At 38.5% G+C, this 21,630-nt stretch overlaps 1 protein-coding gene across 1 annotated transcript in view; it reads left to right on the forward strand.

Moving 5' to 3' along the window:
• hsd17b12b (hydroxysteroid (17-beta) dehydrogenase 12b) overlaps positions 1 to 21,162 on the forward strand; it is a 35,592-nt gene extending 14,430 nt beyond the window's left edge. The window contains exons 4-11 of the mRNA XM_074667319.1: positions 961 to 1,068; positions 1,435 to 1,499; positions 4,828 to 4,872; positions 5,582 to 5,616; positions 10,670 to 10,751; positions 11,435 to 11,500; positions 11,672 to 11,821; positions 21,005 to 21,162. Coding sequence (XP_074523420.1) covers positions 961 to 1,068; positions 1,435 to 1,499; positions 4,828 to 4,872; positions 5,582 to 5,616; positions 10,670 to 10,751; positions 11,435 to 11,500; positions 11,672 to 11,821; positions 21,005 to 21,112 — 659 coding nt within the window. The 3' untranslated portion in view covers positions 21,113 to 21,162. The remainder of the gene's footprint in view (positions 1 to 960; positions 1,069 to 1,434; positions 1,500 to 4,827; positions 4,873 to 5,581; positions 5,617 to 10,669; positions 10,752 to 11,434; positions 11,501 to 11,671; positions 11,822 to 21,004) is intronic.
• Positions 21,163 to 21,630: the final 468 nt, after the last annotated feature.

The following is a 21,630-nucleotide window of genomic DNA, read 5'->3' on the forward strand; positions in this document are numbered from 1 at the left end:
AAAGTCCACTTTTGGTCCGGACCAAACAAGTGGACCAAAGGACTTTTCTGGTCTGAATACAGCCTTAGTTTCACTCTGGATTCACTGGTTTAGGCAAAATGTGAAATGACTACCTAATGCCAGTATTTGTGCAATAATCCATAATTTAAGTCTCTATTTTTATACCATATTTTCAACAAATGCTCGTACTCATGATTTATAGTTATGTTCAATTTCACGTTACACTTTCGCTTCTGTTTTGTACTTTCTTATATTTGTATATTTTGTAATTTCTCATATACTATAATTTTATGTTTTGTACTTTCTTGTTACACTTTTTGAAGGGAGAAGCTGTAACTAAAGGAAATTTCCCCTCAGGGATCAATAAAGTATTTCTGATCTCATCTGGTCTTTCTTTTTGAGTCTGTATCTAACAGACACTTGATGCCAGGGTCATGTCAGTTCATCTCTGGTTCACATAAGCACGCCAAAGTTGGAAACACCTAATACTAATAAGTCAGCTGTGAGTGGATCGTTTACAAATCTGTGATATTAGATCAAAATGAAAAACCAACAGAGCTGCGTTTGCAAAAGGCAGCAGAAAAAGAACTGATAAATTTTAATTTCTTTGACTTCTGAGTCCCTGGTGTAAACTTGATCTGAATCAAACTTCTGTTGATGTCCTTGCTCTGTTTTTTTAACACCCATTCATTCTCCTAAGAGGTGTTAGATGTAGCATTTCAGCTGCAGCCCTGGCGCTTCAAACGGCGCCGTATGGAGATGATAAACCTGAATATGGAAACATGATCTGAAGAAATATGCACTCATCGTTTTTACATATGAGAACAGGAACAGGCTTCAGATGGACTCAGCTGTGTGATCATACAGAGTCTTTGCACCACTAAGATCTGTGTGATGGGTCGACTTCTGGTCTTTGTTTCTGTAAATGTTCACGCTAAGTGTTTCTCTTTGTGTCCTCAGCCAGCAAATGTGGCGTGGAGACCAAAACCATCGCAGCAGACTTCAGCGCCGTGGACATCTATCCGAAGATTGAAGATGGACTTGCAGGGCTGGAGATTGGAGTTCTGGGTGAGCCTGCAGCAGTTTATAAGAGTTACCCACTTTACTCCTCCTTACTTTACTAATTCAGCTCCTGCAGGCTGGAGGAGTCCCGTGTGATCACTTCATGTAATTACTGAGCTTCATTTATCCTTTGGCTTCTTCAGCCCTTTGCTGCCCCCTTTAGATCACACAGAGGAATGACACCATCTCTGCTTTTTTGGTCTTCAGATGTCATTTTTGTCCTTTAATATCCTATAATAAGTCATTTTATCTGGTTTTTAGGTTCAGATAAAGTCTAATAAGACAAATTTTACTAAAATAGGACAAAAACACTTATGTGATTGTAGTTTTTCAGATGATTTAATTCTGTTTTTCTTTTTTTGTTTTTAACAGTGAATAATGTCGGTGTTTCCTATTCTTACCCTGAATTCTTCCTCAACGTCCCCAACCTGGATTCAGTAAGTAAATCATTTTGACATCCTTTTCCTTTTTGAGAAAAAATAATTGTACAGACTCAAAAATGTACAGAATAGAAGTGGTGATAATAGAAGTTCGTGCCCTTTTTCTATCCTTTAAATTCAACATATTAACTGTTTTAATCAGGTGTGGTCAGCGTGCAGCGTCTCATATCAGATTCCTCATCTGTTTATTTAACAGACAGACACGGCGAGTTACGTTTGGGAAAATAAAGCTGTGGTATTTTAGCCAATGATGTAATTTTTTATCAAACATGTGACCTAGAAAGTTTTAAGGATGAGTCAGAGATTTCTAATGCACCAATAATCATTTTGTAATTAAGTTTGAGTCGTCCATGTGACTGTTTTCTCATCTTAGAAAATGTTTTCAACTGTTTTCCCTCGCCTCTGGTTGTAATCTGATGTCGAGTTTTATTGCCAAGTGCATTTGCTCATACAAGGAATTTTACTTGGTGCAACAATTAACAAGAAAATAATACAAACACTTGCTGTACATTCCGTAAAATAGAATATAGACAAAGACAGAGATACAAATATACGAACAATATATATAAAAAATTGAATGAAATAAAAACAAAGAATATTTACACAAAAACAAAATAATAATAATAATAAGCAAAATCTGCTCCATAAGAATGAACAGGAAGCTCCTCCAGTTTAAACCTTAACACGTCTCACTCAGCACATTCACCACGTTGCTGCAAATCGAACAGGAAGTGAGCCTCCACACACCAGAGCCCACTCATTTACAAATCACCGCCAAGGAAATCCCAGGGAATGACGTCACACACACACACACACACACACACACACCGCAGCCCGATCTTCCTCACACTCTCCGGTGTGCCACAGGGAAACCAAAACGCACCAAATCTTAACTTCAGGAAAATCACTTGAATGATCCAAATAAACAGACGAGCCCCCGATTTTTATTTTTGAAAAAAAAAAAAAAATGTAGTATCTGCTGGTAAAACTGATGCAGCACAGTGATGTTAAGAGGTAAAACTATAAAATAAACATGGAGTATATTTATAACTTAATTTTGCACAGTTGTTAAATGGTTGGTATACTTTTAAATATGATCAAAATAAACTAATAAATGGAAATAGAGATGGATCTCTGTCACCTTGTGTCTGCATGGGGGGAGGAAAACTATCCTATAACTATATTAGCAAAAAGTCAGCAGTGACTGTGATTTAGTATTTTTGCTTTAAACTCCCGTCCCTGTAAAATATACGCCTGGTAAACTTAGTTTAATCTCAGTGTCATGTGGTTGTTGCTAAAAGTAGCCAAACTAACACATGCAGTAACAAGTGGAGACCTACGGTGGCTGGTGAGTGTCAGACGATTTGCAAAAGCTACAACATGAATGCAAAAAGCAACAACACAACAGAAGTGCAGCCTAAAAGGAAGTTGAAGAGGTTCGTTATCGCAACGGACACAGAAAAGTTGTGAAAGAAAGTACAATGTTTTCTGATAAATAAAGCTTTGTAGGGGTCTCACCGTGTGATTTCCTTCATTAACTGCACAAAACTGAAATCTTATCAAATGTTTTTGTCTTATTTTCAGTAAAAATTGTCTTAATGGGTCAGTCCAAAGAAATGCCTTATTTTAAGATATTTAAAGACTAAAATGAGGTCTGAATTGCTGTAACAAGTAAAAAAAAAACTGCAAATGGAACAAGACAAATTTGCTAGAAAATTGCATGATACTAGAGTTTGTTTTTTTTAGACCAATTTCTTTTTAACTACTACTTTTTTTTCCTGAGAAAAGAGTCAGACTTGTAACTTTAATCTCAACATTCCAACTTTTTTTTTCTCAATAGAATAGTAAATAAGACTTTTTTTCAGTGCCCCTAACCCCTCCATTAGAATAATGACTTCGTACAATAACTTTTCTCATCCTCTTCTGTGTTATTCTAGTCTCAAACAAGTTTCTAACTTTTTCACTTGTTCCAATGGCAGATTTTATTTTTTTACCCTGTTACAGCATTTCAGACCTCATTTGTTTCTTTAAATAACTTGAAACAAGATATTTTTCTCGAACTGGTCTGAGAAGTGTGTATTAGGTCTAAAAAGACATTTTCTACTGAAATTAGACAAAAACATTTGATAAGATTTCAGTTTTTCCAGCGTAGAACCAATAGAGTAAAAAAAAAGAATTCTTATTAATGGTTATTGTCTTATTTTCAGAAGAAAATGTCTATTTAGACTTTATATGAGCCACATTCACCTGACCAGTCCAGAAAAATGTCTGATTTCAAGTTATTTACAGACAAAAATGAGGTCTGAATTGCTTGAAACAATTTTTAAAAAAATCTGCCAATGGAACAAGAGAAAAGTTACTTGTTATTCTAGTTTCAAGTAATTTTTCTGGCAGATTTCTCTTGTTCATTTTGCAGATTTTTTTTAACTTGTTACAGCAATTCAGACCTCATTTTGTCTTTAAGTAACTTGAAATAAGACATTTCTTTGGACTGGTCAGGTGAATGTGGCTCATATCACGTATAAGCAGACAATTTTTACTGAAAATAAGACAAAAACACTTGATAAGATTTCAGTTGTGTCGTTGCTGAAGGGCTGAATGTTTTTGGAAAATAATTTAATTGAGCTTTTTATTTTATTTATTTATTTATTTTTTACCAATATTGCGATTGCAATTAATCATGCAATTTTATTTATTTATTTTTTCCGGGGTTGTTATTCTCTGCATTATTCACTTAACATGAGCAATAAATCATGATATAAAATGACCAACACAACAAGGGAAACTGTCAACATATAAACAAATTTTTCTTACACTTTTTAATTATAGATTTCTGTAGCTCACAGGGTTTTTTGTCAGAAAATACATGTTGGCAACATTAGCATGTTGACTTTTGTTGCTTTTTGGAAAAAAGAGTATAGGCTACTTTGTTCAGCCTTAGATGTTGCTCTTTCAAATCGTCTGACACCTCCTGGCCACCGTAGAGACCTCCTAAACCCAGACTTGGAGGCCCCTTTTCCTCATCCCCAGTTCAGGGTTTGAGTTTCCGCCCCTGTAGTGTTTCACCTTCAGCTTGAATGTCACAGAAGCTCGATGGTTGGGCTACGTCAGCGCAGGTACCAGAGGTGATACGGAGATAAGACAGGATGGCTGTGAGCCGAGGGAGCAGGTGGGATAAACCAGCGCTGTGTGTGTGTGTGTGTGTGTGTGAAGCACCCCATCGTGTTTCTGCGATGCTGTTACACAAAGTGAAATCACACGATGAAGAATTAACTTTACACCACACTCAAAGCTGTGAGTAACGCTGCTGCTCTTTCTGTTTCAGTTCATCGACACCATGGTCAACATCAACATCACATCCGTGTGCCAGGTGAGTCTTCGTCTTTTGATTTACAGAAGAAAATACTCCGTGAGTGACTCATGCGTCTTAATTGCTTCCTCTTCTTTGAGCCAGTAATGAGTAGAAGAGTCTGTGATGGTGATTAAAACCGTCCCGGACCTCTGAGATCACCTCGAGTGGAGATTTTGTTTTTGAGAAAGTTCAGGAGGTGTGTAAACGTGCTTTTATCCGTCTGCGCGGTGAACTCAGGAACCTCCAGAGGTTTTGTTGTGTCATTATTTGTGTCTGGCTCAGTGTTTGCTGTATGTCCCACTGATCTCTGCATCACCTCTGAGTAATTAAGTAGAAACGGCTGAGAAGCGCAGTCAAACAGTCCCATGACCAACACACACATGCACACACACCTGTGCAGTCAGTCACCCCCATCCCTCTCCTCCACGTTCAGCCGTTCCCCGAGCAGCAGCTAAAGTCCACCCACTCTCTTAGCACTTAATTTATGTCATTCAATATTTCTTTAAAGAGCTCCCTCTGCTATCATTATCATTTCCTTTCTCTCTTTGTCTTCGCTCCCCAACCGCCTGCTCCACACACATCCCACACACACATGCGCAAACACAAAATGTGAATGCACACCTCCACACACTTGTTCACAACCCACACACACATCAATAGACTCTTTTTTTGTCGCTTCAGTGCTTTTACTCCACTTCTCACTCTTTAATTGTTTTTTTTTTTTCAGATGACTCGTCTTGTTTTACCGGGGATGGTGGAGAGGTGAGTTTGTCTGACTCCAGCTTTTTTATTACATGGTGGATGCCTGTGAATCTGGAGTAATTAACAGGAGCAGATGTGCGTTAATCAGCGCACAGGGCCGGGAGATAAATGGCTAATAGTGTCGCAGGGTTCCTAGCTAACTTTCTGAAAAGCTAGAATTAAAAACTTAACCATTATCCCAGTTTTTTCAAAGATACTCTCCAGTTTAATCTGTTTTTAAATGTGTCAGAGCCACAGTTTCATCAGTTTTAAAGTTCCCATATTCTGCTCCTTTTCTCCTTTTCTGCGGCAGTAACATGTTTTGCACAGCAGCATTGTTTCCAGGCTCTCATAGCCCCTCTGTTCAGAACGCCCTGATTTAGTGGGCGTGGCCTTCATATGTAAATGAGCCACCGCTGATACCGCCCCGCTCTTCCACATCACTGAGAGCGGCGCCACGAGCTCCGAGTGCACAATGTTCAGAAAACAGAGAAGCTCGTTTACCGTAACATTACAGGCTACAACAACAGGCTAACTGCAGCTAAAGTTAGCATCCTGAAGCTAACACAGAGACAAAGGGGACACTGAGGAAAAGCTCTTCCATCTGCTCCACAGCACACAGCATTTGAAATACTCACATTTCCAGGGTCCCAGGTTTGTTGGAGGATGGTTGGTAATGCGCCTGGATTCAGGACCAGTCTATTCGCTAGCCCTCTGTTGGACTGTCCAAAGTTGGAAAAGCAGTCGGTCGTGAAGTGACTAGCACACACATGCTCAGTTTTACTGAGTGTAGCTGGAACATTTCCTGATAAATGAACTCTAGACACTTAGTCTGTCTTCTTCTGAGATGGGAAGCTTGAGCACGGAACCATGTGACTGTTTACAGACAAAAACAGAGCAGTGATGGCTCTTCAACTTTGGCATTCTCCTCTCTGCTGCTGGAGAGATTTCTCCCCAGATGCGGGGAGGGGAGTGGGCGTGAAGGGGGTGCGGGGGTATTTGCTCTGGTGGACCATTCAGGTCAGACTTGCTCCTGATTGGTCGAAAAAGGGAATCGCTGACGTCGGCAAACAGCTCGTTTTAGGTCAGGATTTTACATCCACAAGCTCTACTAAGTACAGGTTCTGTCATTAAATATCACATTTTGTGGGCTGGGAGGAAAGCCAGAGACCCACAAATTTCACTAAAAGACTTAATTAAGTGATTTTTGCACAATATGGGACCTTTAATCATTTTCAGTAATGAACTGTGCAACCTGATTTGCGTCAGTACTTCTAGCAGACCGGTGCTACGATGTATTCGTAGGCTAACGTGACAACAAGCTGACTGTCAGTTCGCACAGTACAGTACAGTACAACTTCTTCAGCCAGTGTGGTGTTGTCATAGAGACCTAGTAAATCAATCTGGTCCTGCTCAACCCAGGTCAGGAAGCTGAGAAGTAGCATTTTAAAATAACCTGTAATATTGGCGCTGATAATCTCATTTAAAAGTCTGGATTATGATCGGGCAAATTTCTAGAGAGGAGATTTTTTCAAGACCACTTTCATACTCCTCACAGCCCCTTTAAAAAAAATAAACTTCCAAAACAAACACACACCTTATTAAGAGTCACGTCCTTATAGAATAGAATAGAAAAAAACAACAACTTTATTTATCCAGAGGGGAAATTCAGGAGTCACAGCAGCAATCAAGACAACCAAAGTAAGAAAGTGTATAGAAAGTGCAAAAAGCTCCATAAGAAAATAGATGCTGACAGCTTGTCCATCATTGTCCAGTCAGCCAGCCTCCACCTCCACAGGGTCCAGGACTGAGCTTCATCAGCAGTCTGTTCAGTCTCTGTCTCCTGGATCCTGTCTGCTCACAGCAGGTGAAGCTCTTCCAATGTGGCGTTGGTGTCTGCTGTTAGCTCTGTTAGCCATGTCTGTGAATAGCATGATGCTACTCTGCCTTCTGGTATTCCCTCTGTTGCTGGGTTAGCACAGCTAGCTCGTCCATCTTATTGGAGATAGATCTTATGTTCCCAATAACGATGGATGGAAGGACAGGTCGAACCAGTACGTCGTCCTCACCTCCTTCTCCTCACCTTGTTGGAAAACATCTGGCCTAGCACCAGTTAGCATTGACATGCTACAGGCTGCTAACAGCTGATCTCACATGAATATAACAAAATAATTCCTCGCTGTTTGGAAAATAAACTGAATAAAGAAAGGAATGAAAGGGTCTTTGATTGAAGAAACTTTGGAAAATGTTGAAATCATTAATTTAACTTTACACGTTTTTGCCATCTTGATAAGTTTTCCTCATTTGTCTTAGATTACTGTGGACAGACTTCAGCACATTAGGTTAATGATGCCAGTTTCCAACATGGATGTGTTGCATTTTATCTTTAGCTTCAGGAGAAAGGAGAAGTCACCTGGGGTAGCTGTTTATTTGTAAGAGTATTCCACTTTCTGAGGAAGAGGCCACTGACTTCCTTTTTATGCTAAACGCTGTCAGATGAAACTAGTCGTCTTCAGGGTTCACTTGTTTAGTTACCATTTTAAACTTTTATATAAGTGACAAATATAATAATACATATTTTATATTTACAAAAACAATGTTACAAAGTGCTTTACATTTAAAAAACAAATAGTCAAAGAAATAAAAGAGAAGAAGTAAAAGAGAAATATGAGACAAAACATAGAAATAGAAGGTTAAGAACCACCACCCGATAAAGGAAAGGAAACATCTGTAAAATAAAAGCAATAAAAGATGAAATCAATTAAAACAACAAAGGATAAAGGATTTAAGATCCTGCCTAAAATACTGTTATAGAAAAAAGTTAAAAATAAAAGCATTTTGACGATCAGCTTAAATCTCCAATAAAAGCATGTCTAAAAAAAGTGTCACAGAAACAAGAGAAGGCCGTCCATCTGCATTAGGACGGCGTGCAGTCAGCGTGTTGATCAAAGAAACAACAGCAGAGGTCTGTTAACTCTGGAGGAGCTGTGAAACCCACAGCTCGCCTGAAGAATCTTTGCACAGGAAAACTATTAGCCATGCTCTTCACAGATTTGGCCTTTATGGAGGAGTGGGGAGAGGAAAGCTGCTTGTGAAAGAAAACCATAGTAAATCCTGTTTGGAGTTTGCTAGAAGCCATGTGAGGACAAAGCAAGCATGTGGAAGAAGGGACCGTGGTCACATGAGAGCAGACTCCGACTCTTTCCCCCGGTGCTGAGTGTTATGTGTGGCAGAAACCCCGACACTGCAGATCACCCCGAGCACACGGTCCCCGCCGTGAGACACGATGGTGGCAGCAGCTTCACGCGGCGGTGCCTTTAATCAGCAGGTCCTTTGAGTCTGCTCTGGAGGGTGAGACAGATGGAGCCAGAGACAGGGCCACAGAGAGGGTGGAGGTTCACCTTTCAGAGGAGAAATGTGCTGAAGCCTTGAGACAGAGCTCAGCTGGTGTGAGCCACAGGAAAGAGGGTTTGTGTCGCAGACTCAGCCGAATGAAGCACAGACTATAATCTGGTTCAGATTAACCAGTCAGACCTTAAAACTGATGATGACTGTTTCATGAATCTCAGCTGTTTGGTCAAGATGAATAAGCAACAAATGACAGTTATTAAATCAGGCCCCCTGATTTCCTCTTACAATGGATTACCATATTCACCCAAAAATAGGACCACCCTCCTCTTTTCAAGACCGATCTTCAGAAAAAACTGATACCAAAATTTACCAAAAATCAACCATTTGCTCTAGCTCAATTCTGTAAAAAACAAATAATTCCAAACTCTTTACTGCTTCAAACAAGCCCTGAATGAACGATATATGTCCTGTATTTAAATCTAAAGAAATATTTTAAAATTTCCCTCCATCTGCCCGGTGTCATGTTTCAGCTTGGGGCTGCTCTGCACCAATAAACAACATTTTTTGTGTTCAGAGTTTGTAAAAATGAAGATACTTCACTCTTCTTTGACCCAAGACTTGAATAAAGTGTTTTACACATTGTAAAACAAAAGGTAAAATAGATTTTAAAACAGATTTTAAGATGAGAGTCGCAGTTTAGAGTTGCAAAATTTTGTGTTTTTTTTTTTTTTAAAGAAAAGTTTTTAAGGACCCAGAATGTGTAGATTTTGTAAAGAAAGAACCACACCACTTTTTTCCTGTGTTCATTATGCCTCATGGTACCTAAAAGTGTGTTGTGTGTACGCCCACCATATTTTAGAATTTTTTTAAATCAGAAAATCAGACAAATTCAATTTTCGTTATTCTTTTTTGTAATGAATCACTGATTTTTTGCATTTTTTGATTTTTTTTCTTTAATTTTAAGTTTTTGACATTTTTGAAAATTAAGAAAAAAAATCAATTTTTTTTACGATTAAGCAATTTTTGAATTTTTTATATAAATTACAATTTTTTTGCAATTTTTAGAATGTTTTTCAATATTTGGAAGTTATGCAAAATTTTGAAATTTCATTATTTAGTTTTTTTCTTTGCAAAATTATAACATTTCAGGAAATGTTTTGAAATATCAAAATTTTGTAAATTTTTTAATTCCTTTTTTATTTGGCAAATTTTTATTTTTTTATTTTTTTTAATTTTCAACTTATTGAAACTTCAGAAGTGAAATTTGCGAATTTATTGAAAATAAAAAACTAAGAAATCACAAAACACACACATAAACTTCTCATTTAGATAATTATTCACCAGCTTATACTCTTTTTTTTTTTTTTTTGATGTGAAGATAAAGTTGATTTTGTGGCTCCTGAATGGCTTTCATCCAGGTGAGTTGAGGAAATACGGCTCTTTGGAAAGTAAAGGTTGCAGAGCCCTGCACTACATAAAGACATAAATTAGTTATATCAGCCTTTAGCCATGGTTGTTCTGAATCTATAGAAGCACTGCACTTCATTTTACCACTTCATTTTACAGAAAAAAATGAGATTAATTATTATTATTTTTTTTTTACTGATTTGTTTTATTTATCTACTTATTGATGTCCCCTTCATCTTTTATGCACAGCCCTTTGTCTCAGCTGTGTTTGTCTTAAAGAGCTTTATAAATAAAGTTGATTTCTCTGTGTTTGCAGGAAGAAGGGGGTCATCCTCAACATCTCGTCTGCCAGTGGGATGTATCCTGTTCCCCTCCTCACCGTCTACTCTGCCTCCAAGGTAACAGCAGCCGCTCTTAATGAGCTTCCTGTTGTTTTAACCTATAGTCGCATCGCAGCATCGTAAACACTTTACATCCCTCCGTCTGCTCTGATCTGTGCAGAGGAGCTGCTTTTCTCTGTTCTCTGTCATGAATTATTCTGTCTTATCTACCATCGAACACTGAAGCTAATCTCATCTTCTGGTGACAAAAGATGTTAGTTCAACGCCGTAGTTTGTTGTCGGGATAAAAGGAGGGATTGTCTCTTTTCATATTTGCTGTTTTAATTGTTGAATATAAATAAGTCGGTGACTAACTCCGGTCCCGAGGTAGCGCACCAATTAAAAATGTTTATAGGAGCATGTGGCGTCATAATGTTTTATAACCGTCTCGTGTGTGTTTGTTAGTTTAAAAACAGCCTGCTGCTCACAGTTCGAACTGATTTATTCGCTGCTTTCTTCAATACTGGGTCATGTTTATGCACTAAATCCTGGTTTCTGCAACGAAGGTTTTAAAGTGCATCTAAAATCCATTCAGGGTGAATTTTGACTTTAATGCTCGCTTTCATAATCACCTCAGTTCATTACCAGCGTTATTAACATATTAAAAACTTAGCACTGGAACTCATTGTGCATAATTTCCTCTTTGCAGTCTGTTTGGCAGTGCGTTTAAGTTTTAAGCTGAGTTTTTTTTCTGTTGACAGGCGTTTGTGGATTTCTTTTCAAGAGGACTTCAAGCTGAATACAAGAGCAAAGGAATCATCATCCAGGTAAATCAGAACTAACGCAGGTTATTTATTTATTGTGGTTCTGAAAAGATTGTTTTGACGCAGTTTTGAGGAAGATTCTTTGATGGATCTTGGAGATTTATCCCACAGTGCTCTACCGAACAGAAGAGAGCGCTTCTTATTTTTAACTCCACCTTGTTTTTTGTCCTTCAGAGTGTTCTGCCATTTTTTGTGGCGACCAAACTGAGTAAAATCCGACGTGCGACCCTGGACAAACCCACTCCGGAGCGCTACGTAGCAGCTGAGTTAAACACTGTGGGGCTTCAGGCCCAGACTAACGGCTACCTGCCCCATGCCATCATGGTAAGTCTTGGTAGGTAAAACATGGAGGAGTGAAAATGACTGATGCCCCTTTTCCACCAAACTGGTGCTGGTGCTGGTTCCAGACCAGTACCTGGCTAAGCCCTGGTTCCTTCTGTTTCCACTGACAAAGAACTGGCTCCACATGCTCAAAACTGGAGCTTAGCAAGCACCAACTCTTTGCTGGGCCAGAGATAATGCTGCGTTTCATTTGTACTCAGAACTAGGAAATCTAATTGAGGGATTTTTGTTTATCAACAACGCTGGATGCAAGTGCAACTTTGGTGCAGAAGCACCGCAGAGTGTAATGGTTTATCAACTGACGTGGAGGAGTTAACCACCAGAAAATGCATTTTTTAACTAAATATCATAATTTTGACGGGTGGTAAACGGCTCCCAGGTTTGTGGAATGGAAGTAAGAGGACAGATATTAGGTGGACAGGCATTTTTAGAGGAGAAATCCGGCGTGTACCTAGAGAGCATTATCTGTGGACACTTACAGGACTGTGACAGACCAGGACGTAAACATGTGTCAATAAATCAGAAACCCTCCCAGACCATAAGAGCACACAGACTGTTGAGTCTGAGACCAGGTTCATGATAAAAGAACCAGAAAACTGCGTCCAGAGTTAATTATTCACCCACAGACACCACTGATACCTTCAGCTGAGAGTCAGCAGTTAGCATGGTCGCTATTAACTCCAAAACACCGGTTGCTCTGTGACGATCAAATTCTAAAAAAAAGAACAAAATATACAGAATATAATTGTTTAAGCCTAAACCTGGAATTTCTCTGACTTCCAAGTTGGAAATTCCAACCTCGGGGGGCGTTCCACTCGGGACTTGGTAATTCCATCTCCGTCTCAGATTTTTACCTTATTACTTTATTAAACAGACTAAACAGCCTCATGTTATTTATCATTCTTCCAAAGGACAGCTGCTGAGTGAGTCGTCTGTTGTTTTGTTGGTGTTTACTCATTCATAACTTTAACTGGAGGAGAAATTGAAGCAGTAATTCATTGTCTCTCATAGATCAGGTCTGTTACTTCTCATTTTATGTAAAAGACTAAACAGCCTGATGTTATTAATCTTATTTACATGACGGGGTGTCACTTTCACCTCATTTTCATGCGATCACATTTCTCCCCTGCTCTGTATTGCACACGACAGAGATGGGCTCAGTTTACACACACACACACACACACACACACACACACACACACACACACACACACACACACACACACACACACAGAAGGAGACAGAGAGGGACGAGCACACTCCATGTAGCAGACAGTCAGAAACAAGTAATGTAAAACTAATCTCTGCCTGGTTGTAAACGCTTCCAGCGCCAACTTTGATGTCGTCTCCCCATGCGTCCGCCACCAAAGCCGCCTCCTTCGCAAGTGCTTACATATGCAGTGACCTACTGACGACTTACAGTGACACAGTGACATGGCCCTGACTTTGCTCTTTGCCGATAGAAAACCAAACAGGTTCTTAGAAGAAACCTGATTTATTTATTTATTTAAATATATATATATATATTTTTTTTTTTTCAAGTATATATTTTACTTCATTTACAAAACTAAGTTTTCAGTATTATTTATTTTAAAATTATGATAATTACTATTATTATAATTTATAATATTATTATTTATATTGGTAAATTATTTGCTTGTTTTTCTCCATTTTATGTTGATAGCCTTTCACTTGTCTATTTTCTTCTTTCTTTCTTTGTATTTTATTTATTTTTATTTTATTATATTTTTTCGGTTTATATTTTACTTCACTTACATAACTTAATTTTCAGTAATAATTATTTTCAGTATTACAATTATTTTTATTATTATTTTTATTTTCATTATTATTAATAATAATAATAGTTATAATAATAATGATAATAATGGTAAATTATTTGCTTGCTTTTCTCAATTTTATTTTGTTGCCTTTCACTTATGTGTTCTTTTTCTTTTTTCTTTCTTTATATTTTATATATTTTTTTTATTTTATTATATTTTTTAAGTATATATAGTTACTTTATTTACATAACTTAATCTTCAGTATTATTTTTTATTATTATTATTTTTGTTATTATTATAAATAAAATTGTTGTTTTTAATATTAAATTATTTGCATGTTTTTCTCCATTTTATTTTGTTAGTCTTTCACTCATCTATTTTATTAATTCAATTATTTATTTATTTTTTATCTCTATATACATGTGTGTGCCTTCAAATTTAAAGCCAGAAATTAAAAAAAACAACAACAACATAGCACTAAGACCAAACAATTACTGGTGGAAAAGGGGGAAGAGGGTTCATTTTTACCGAGGTTCATTTCATTAATAATAAACTGCTTCTGAAATGACTCCTGAACAATCAGCTATGTACTAACTTTAGAGGAGCAGAGTCTGAAAAGAAGAAGTCATTGAAACTGGAGAAAACAGGCTGCATTAACCTGGCTGTAAACATTTGTTAAAAATGTCTGAGGGAAACTTTTTCCATAAAAAACCTTTAGAGCATTCTCTCAAACACCTCACAGTAACTTGACATTTCCAACAATGCTTTGACTTGACACTGAATTTTAATAAGAGAACCATCACTGCTTTGTCACAAGCGCCAACACGAACCTGACATCTAAAAATGAGTCAATATCTGCTGTTGGTGCATCTGTCAGCTGGAACCTGAATCCACACCACAGGCCAGATCTTGCCTCCACGTATTGTTGAAGGGTAGAAACACTTCTTGAGAAACTGACCATCTGAATGGCTATAAATATACCAGGAGGGTGTAAAAGGCTCACACTCGTACACCACTTATTTCTCGGTGAGAACACTTCAACAGAAAGTCCGTGAACGCGTACTGAAGACCTCCAGACACTTGGTTTGTTCTTGTGAAAAACATACATGATTCTCAGACTGAGTCTAACACAGCATTCTGTGTTTTCTGTCTGAAAATAAACTGTCAGAGCTTCACTCTACTTAATAATTCTGCTTGGTAAGACTGTGAGCGTCTCAGGACTGAGCGAGCGCTCCAAATGTTAGTTTGATTGACATCTGCCCGTCTCATCTGCACAGAGTTGGAGACATTCAGCCCCGAGCTGAATGTTTTCATCATCTGTGTCAGATTCAGAGTACGGAGAAGATCTGCTATCTGAAAATATTCACCCCTCCTGTGAAGTAGTGTGGGGTTAAAACGTATCTCTCACTCTGTGTTGGAAATAAGCAGTTAGCATGAAGGCTAAAGCTGTGAATGTGGGGCTAAATGATCACAGAGCTAAACTCCACTGTGGTCACTCACATGCCACATGAATGCTAAACACCTGGATGAGGTGTACAGGTCAGGATGCTGTTGGGCTCTCTAAAATAGAAATGCGGCTTTATACAGTTCTAATGCTTGAGGGTTTTTGTCCTCAATGTGCAGTTTCTGTGCAGCTGTGTAGCTCTTTTTAGCCCCATCTGTTTCTCTAGGTGAAGTTAAGATTTAGAGATCTGACTAGCATGGGCTTTAGTCTTAACCTGTAGCATGTTTTTTAGCTTGTAGCATATGTTTTAGCCTTCAGTTTGTGTGTTTTATCCTTTAGCTTGTGATTTAATCTTTGGCATAGGGTTTAGTCTTTAGCCTGTAGCACGTGTTTTATCCTTAAGCTTGTGTTTTAGCCTTTAGCATTTGTTTTAGCTTGTAGAATGTGTGTTTTATCCTTAAGCTTGTGATTGAGCCTTTAGCATGGGTTTTAGCTTTTAGCCTTTAGCATGTGTGTTTGGTCCTTTAGCTTGTAATTTAGCATTGTTTTTAGTCTTTAGCCTTTAGCATGGGTTTTAGCCTTCAGCTTGTGTGTTTAAACCTTTAGCTTGTGTGATTTAGCCTTTAGCATGGGTTTTAGCATTGAGCCTGTAGCCTGTGTTTTAGCTTGTAGAATGTGTGTTTTATCCTTAAGCTTGTGATTTAGCCTTTAGCATGGGTTTAAGTCTTAACCCGTAGCATGTGTTTTAGCTTGTAGCACGTGTTTTAGCCTTAAGCTTGTGTTTTAGCCTTGAGCTTGTGATTAAGTCTTTAGCATGAGTGTGAGTCTTTAGCCTTTAGCATGTGTTTTATCCTTAAGCTTGTGTTTTAGCCTTTAGCATGTGTTTTAGCTTGTAGAAAGTGTGTTTTATCCTTAAGCTTGTGATTTATCATTAAGCATGGGTTAATGTTTTAGCCTTCAGCATGTGTGTTTTGGTCCTTTACCTTGTTATTTAGCATTTAGCATTGTTTTTAGTCTTTAGCCTTTGGCATGTGTTTTAGCCTTCAGCTTGTGTGTTTAAACCTTTTTTTTTTTTTTTTTTTTTTCCGTTGCTAGGCGCTACCCAAGTAGCTGCCTGTTGCAGTAGCTCTCTCGTCTTTGTCCGTTTCTTGTAATTTTTTTGTCTCTTTTTCGTAATCTTTGTATTTGGAGTGGATCATCACTTTGTATGGTTCATTGTTGGTCATGGACACCAAACTCTTTGTGGCTTTGGCGATATTTTTTACTACTTTTCTTCTGTGTTTGTCTGGAGATCCTACATGTAACCATGGCTGCATTGTTTACATGCAAAATTAGCTGTTAGCAGCCTGTAGCATGTCAATACTAACTAGTGTAGGGCTTGATGATTTCCCTCGAACTGAGGAGGAGGAGGTGAGGACGACGTGCTGGTTCTCGGATGTGAGCTGGGAGGTGACGACGTGGACCTGTCCTTCCATCCATCGTTGTTGGGAACGTGGGATCTAGCCCCGGGGGATGGACGAGCTAGCTGTGCTAACCCAGTGGCATCGTGCTGTTCACGGACGTGGCTGACGGAGCTAACATCGGACGCCGGCGCCACACTGGAGGAGCTTCGCCTGCTGTGAGCAGACAGGATCCAGGAGACAGAGACTGAACAGACTTCTGGGGAGGCTCAGTCCTGGACCCTGTGGAGGTGGAGACTGGCTGGGCTGGAGAGTGGTGGACGAGTGGTGGACGGGATGTTGTCATCTAATATCTTATGGACTTTTTTAGCACTTTCTATACTCTTTCTTACTTTTGTTTTCTTAAATGCTGCGGTGACTCCTGAATTTCCCCTCGGGGATAAATAAAGTATTTTCTATTCTATCTCTATTCTATTCTATTCTATTCTTTAGCTTGTGTGATTTAGCCTTTAGCATGGGTTTAAGTCTTAACCTGTGGCATGTGTTTTAGCCCTTGATTTGTGTGTTTTATCATTTAGCTTGTGTTTTAGCCTTAAGCATGGATTTGAGTTTTTAGCCTTAAGCATGTGATTTAGCCTTTAGCATGTGTTTGGTCCTTTAGCTTGTTATTTAGCATTGATTTTAGTCTTCAGCCTTTGGCATGTGTTTTATCCTTAAGCTTGTGTGTTTAAACCTTTAGCTTGTGTGATTTAGCCTTTGGCATAGGTTTTATCCTTAAGCCTGTGTTTTAGCTTTTAGCATGGGTTTTAGTTTTTAGCCTTCAGCATGTGTGTTTGCTCCTTTAGGTTGTGATTTAGTCTCTAGCATTGCTTTTAGTCTTTAGCCTTTAGCATGTATTTTAACCTTTAGCATGTATTTTAGCCTTTATCTGTTATTTTAATCTTTAACTCGTGTGTTAGCCTTTAGCTCGTGCTCTGTCTATCTCCTGTTTATCTTTCTTCTGCTCTTCTGTCCTTTTTCTGTCTGACAGTTAGGCTCCAGTGTCCACCATCACTACAAAATTAATCACAGAAATCGTTTTCTGCAGAGAAAAACACAGATCTCTCTTCTCTTTACTAAACTTCATCAGCTGACGTGGTGTTGTCATAGAGATTTGGACCATGGCCATGCTCGACCTGATCAGGAAGCTATGAAGTAGCTTTTTTAATAACCTATATTAGCGCTGGTAATCTCATTTTGAAGTGTAGATTATGATATATAGGCGTATTTTTATAGGGAGACTTTTTGAAGATCACTCTGAAACTTCTTATTGCCCCTTTAAACATGTGTGTCTGTGTGTGTGTGTGTAAAAATAATTCACCAAAGAATGAAACTCTTGTCTTATTGTTACAGAACTGCCGTCGTTTTGATTTTCCAGGTGCTTCAATCTCAGACACAGCAACAGAACAAAAACCTGATCGTGCCATAAATTCACTTTGCAGCTTTCTGCCGGCGCTCATCTCCATCCACCAAATGAATACGGTGTCAGCGGTTGCTAAAGCATCTGTCACATGATAAACCTCCTCTGAAATAATGGAGTGGGATGCTCGGCTACCTTTCACTATTGTCTGCGTGCTATCACTGTAATTACTCCGAAATAAGCCAGTCTTCATTTCTGCAGAGGTTACACGGAGCAGCAGTCATTTTCTCCCTCCAGCTCCTCCATGTTGTGCTCGTTGCAGTTGAACTATGTGACCTGCATATCAATGTTCGTGTTTATTGATATACATACAAACACCAACACCATCTATTACACCCCAAAGGCGGTCGATAAATCATAATCCAGCACGAGGAAAGCTTTGTTGATCCTGTGCAGTCCACAGTTTTTCGTGCAGGGACTCCTCCTCGCCAGCCGCGCGTTTAGCCAAACCGCACGCTGCAGACAGTTAGTGTGTGTTCTCTGATTATCTCTTAATCTCCTTTTAGTTGTGCAGCACAGCTCTGCACGTCTGGCAGTAATAATTGGGAGTGCTGTAAAGCTGCTACTGTCTTGCGTTTCCTCACACAACAATAGATGCTCTGTCATCTTTGCTGGAGTCAATTCTTTATGTGGTTTTCAGGCTGCGCAGTAAAGATGTCACCTTAAACGACCCACAATGATAAAAATAAATGGATATGGAAGCGAGGGATACTTCAGGTGTATAAAAGAGCTCAAATGTTAAGCACATTTCAGCAGAGTGAAACATTTCAAACCAATTCTTCCTGCTGTTGTTCTGCTATGAAAATGTCACCGACCAACCAGGAAGCATAAATGTGATAAGGTTAGGGCACCTGCTATCTTTTATCATCCTGTCCGAGCAGACAAAGAGTGACCAGAAAGCAGAGCTCTCAAACCGCTGTGAGTGGCGTGACAAAACACTTTACAGAAATATAATTCATTATCCAGGATTCTGTCACTGTTATCCCTCTGTGGTTCCTCGTTGCCTCGAGGCAACATACCCATTTTGGCCTTTTACACTCACACAATACATCCCAGTTGTCATGAAACACTTTTGAATAAGAGAAAAGACCTTAAGCCGCCAATAACAGTGTTAAATTTGCTACATGACCCTCTGGAGGTCAAACTGAATCCCTTTTTTACAGACTTTCTGACAAGGACCAATTCTCTCTGGTTCAGTGACTTTTTTATAGGGCCTCTCAGTCGAGAAAAAAATATGTTTATATTAATAGACAAGTAAAGCTTACTCTCTAATTGTTTGATTTACTCTATTTGCTAATTAATACATGTAAAAATGCAAAAGATGCCCTGTCCCATTACAGATTCACCATGAAAACATTTTGGTGACTGTCTTTGTCTTTACAAGCTGTTCAGAAACAAAGTAGTCATTAAATATTTTTTGGACCTATCCAGTTTTCACCTATACCAGGGGTCTGCGACCTTTACTTTCATAGGAGCTATTTTGCCTCAGCTCACCTGGGTTAAAGTCATTCAGAAGCCACAAAATCAGCTTCATCTTCACAAGTAAGACAAAAAAGTGAGGAAAATCTTGTGCATAATAATCTGAACAAGAAGTTTTTTGTGTTTGTAAAATTGTACATGTGATGTCTTAGTTTTTAATTTTTTTCAATTTGCAAATATTAAAAAAAAAATTGTTATATAATTTTTATAATTTCATTATTGACATTGACAATGACATTTCAGTAAGTTGCAGTTTTCAAAAATTTTTGAAATCTCTAAAATAAGCTGAATTTAATAAAAACTTAATTTAAAAAAAGTGCAAAAAATCCCCACATTTCAAGAATTCGCCAAAATTTCATAAATTAGCAAAACTTGTAAAAATTTGCAAAATTCTCAAAAATTGGACGAATTGCAAAAAATTGCTAAATTTCAAAAACTTGGAAAAATGTTTAAAAAAAAAAAGGCAAATTTATGGAAAAATGTAATTGAAATAATTTGAAAAAAAATGCAAAAATTTAGCAAAAATTGAACCTTGCAAAATAAAATAAAAAAAATCAAAATCCTCAAAAAAATTTGATTTTTTTTTCTTAATTTAAAAAAATGCCAAAAAGTTGAAATTCAAAAAAAAAATCTACAAAAAACACATAGTTTTATATAGTCTGTAATCTCTTTAAATATTGCTTTTCTCTGTTAGGAAATAAAAAAATTCTGTATTTCAGTAACATGTTTATTTGAAACTGCAAGGAGCCACTGCAAAGGAGTCAAAGAGCCCCATGAGCCTCCAGAGCTGCAGGTTGAAGACCCTTGACCTAGATAAATTTGACGTTAGTTTCTCATATCCCCCACACATTTTCCCACAATGAGAAGTCTGTCTCCTGAAAACCACAGAAGTGAAGTCTTTTGTCACATAGTTCATGTAAAGTTGGATAAAATATGTTTGGACCCCCTTAACCCACTCATTTCAATAATTAAAAAAACCCTATGCATAGAGGGTTTTTTTTAATTATGAAAATTTAGGAGGAAGTGACTCAGCATGGAGCATGTCTGGGGTACAACTCAAAGGAAATACATGGAAGATATGACTGTAATTGGATGGTATGTCAATGAAAGAATCTTTATGATGCCTCATAAAACCGCTCTTTTATTTAAAAGCGAATTAAAAACAGCGGGGGGTTTCCTCAGCTGTTTGAACTGCTTAACTCTTGTCTTGTGAGCGGTTAAGCTAAAGCTAAGTTAATGGACGTTATGGGTGAAGCAGAACAGATTTCATTGCTCTAATTTGAGCTGCCTACTCATGCACAGTATCAGGAGAAGTTAACCATATCATTCAACAGATATAATGACAGCAGTTGGATTTTAGATATGGATCGATGATTTTTGGTTAGAATAAAGCTGATAATTAAAAATGTTAAAGTTCGTTGATGTGGAATTGTGCAGATAGTGCTGAAAGTGGATGTTTGACATTAAAAAGCTGCACGATTGTGTGAATTTCCCTTTCATTGGTGTGCCACAGTTGTTGCTCCTGTGGGCAGGAAATTAATAATGAATGCTAATCAGTTATTTGTAAATGCCACCAGCTGACCATGTAATTTCCCTCCGTAGGGCTGGGTGACTACAGCTCTGCTCCCTGCCAAGATCCTCAACAGCTACGTGATGGGGATGGGTTTATCCCAGCGCGCTCGTTTCCTCAAGAAGCAGAAGCAGGGGTAGATGGATGTGCAGCAGCAGCAGACAGTGGCGGAGGAGGAGGAGGAGGAGGAGGAGGTGGAGGAGGATGGGGGGGGGGACCAGCTGCGTTAATGACTCGCCGGCCTATCATCATCATCACGGACCAAGAGGAGGAAGTGTGACAGTTTCTGGGCATCCTCACCCTTTATGCTCCCAGTCATGGATGAGGCGAAACTGGCCCCAGCCGCTGCCACATGTTTTCCATCTAAAACAGTCGTGTGAAAAATATTGAACAAAGTGGAGGTCCTCGTTGAGTGATCAGCTTTAATGAGTGGAACACTAACACAGAGACTAAAAAACAATTTCCAAAACCGTCCATCTGTCTGAAACGCAGGATGGAGAATGAAAGCTACGCGGTGATGGCTAAAGATGAGCGGGATGTTAGCATCTGTTGCTCTGTTTGTTTGATTCGGCCTCTTGTGATTATGTGAATCAGCTTTTGGCTTAAAGCTATTTAGCAGAGCACTGTAGGTGGTACTTTTCACCAACTGCTAACCGTT

Source organism: Halichoeres trimaculatus, unplaced genomic scaffold (genome assembly GCF_033239565.1).
Source record: "Halichoeres trimaculatus isolate MK-OKI-2021-1 unplaced genomic scaffold, fHalTri1.1 fHalTri1_scaffold_3, whole genome shotgun sequence".
Taxonomy (NCBI): domain Eukaryota; kingdom Metazoa; phylum Chordata; class Actinopteri; order Labriformes; family Labridae; genus Halichoeres; species Halichoeres trimaculatus.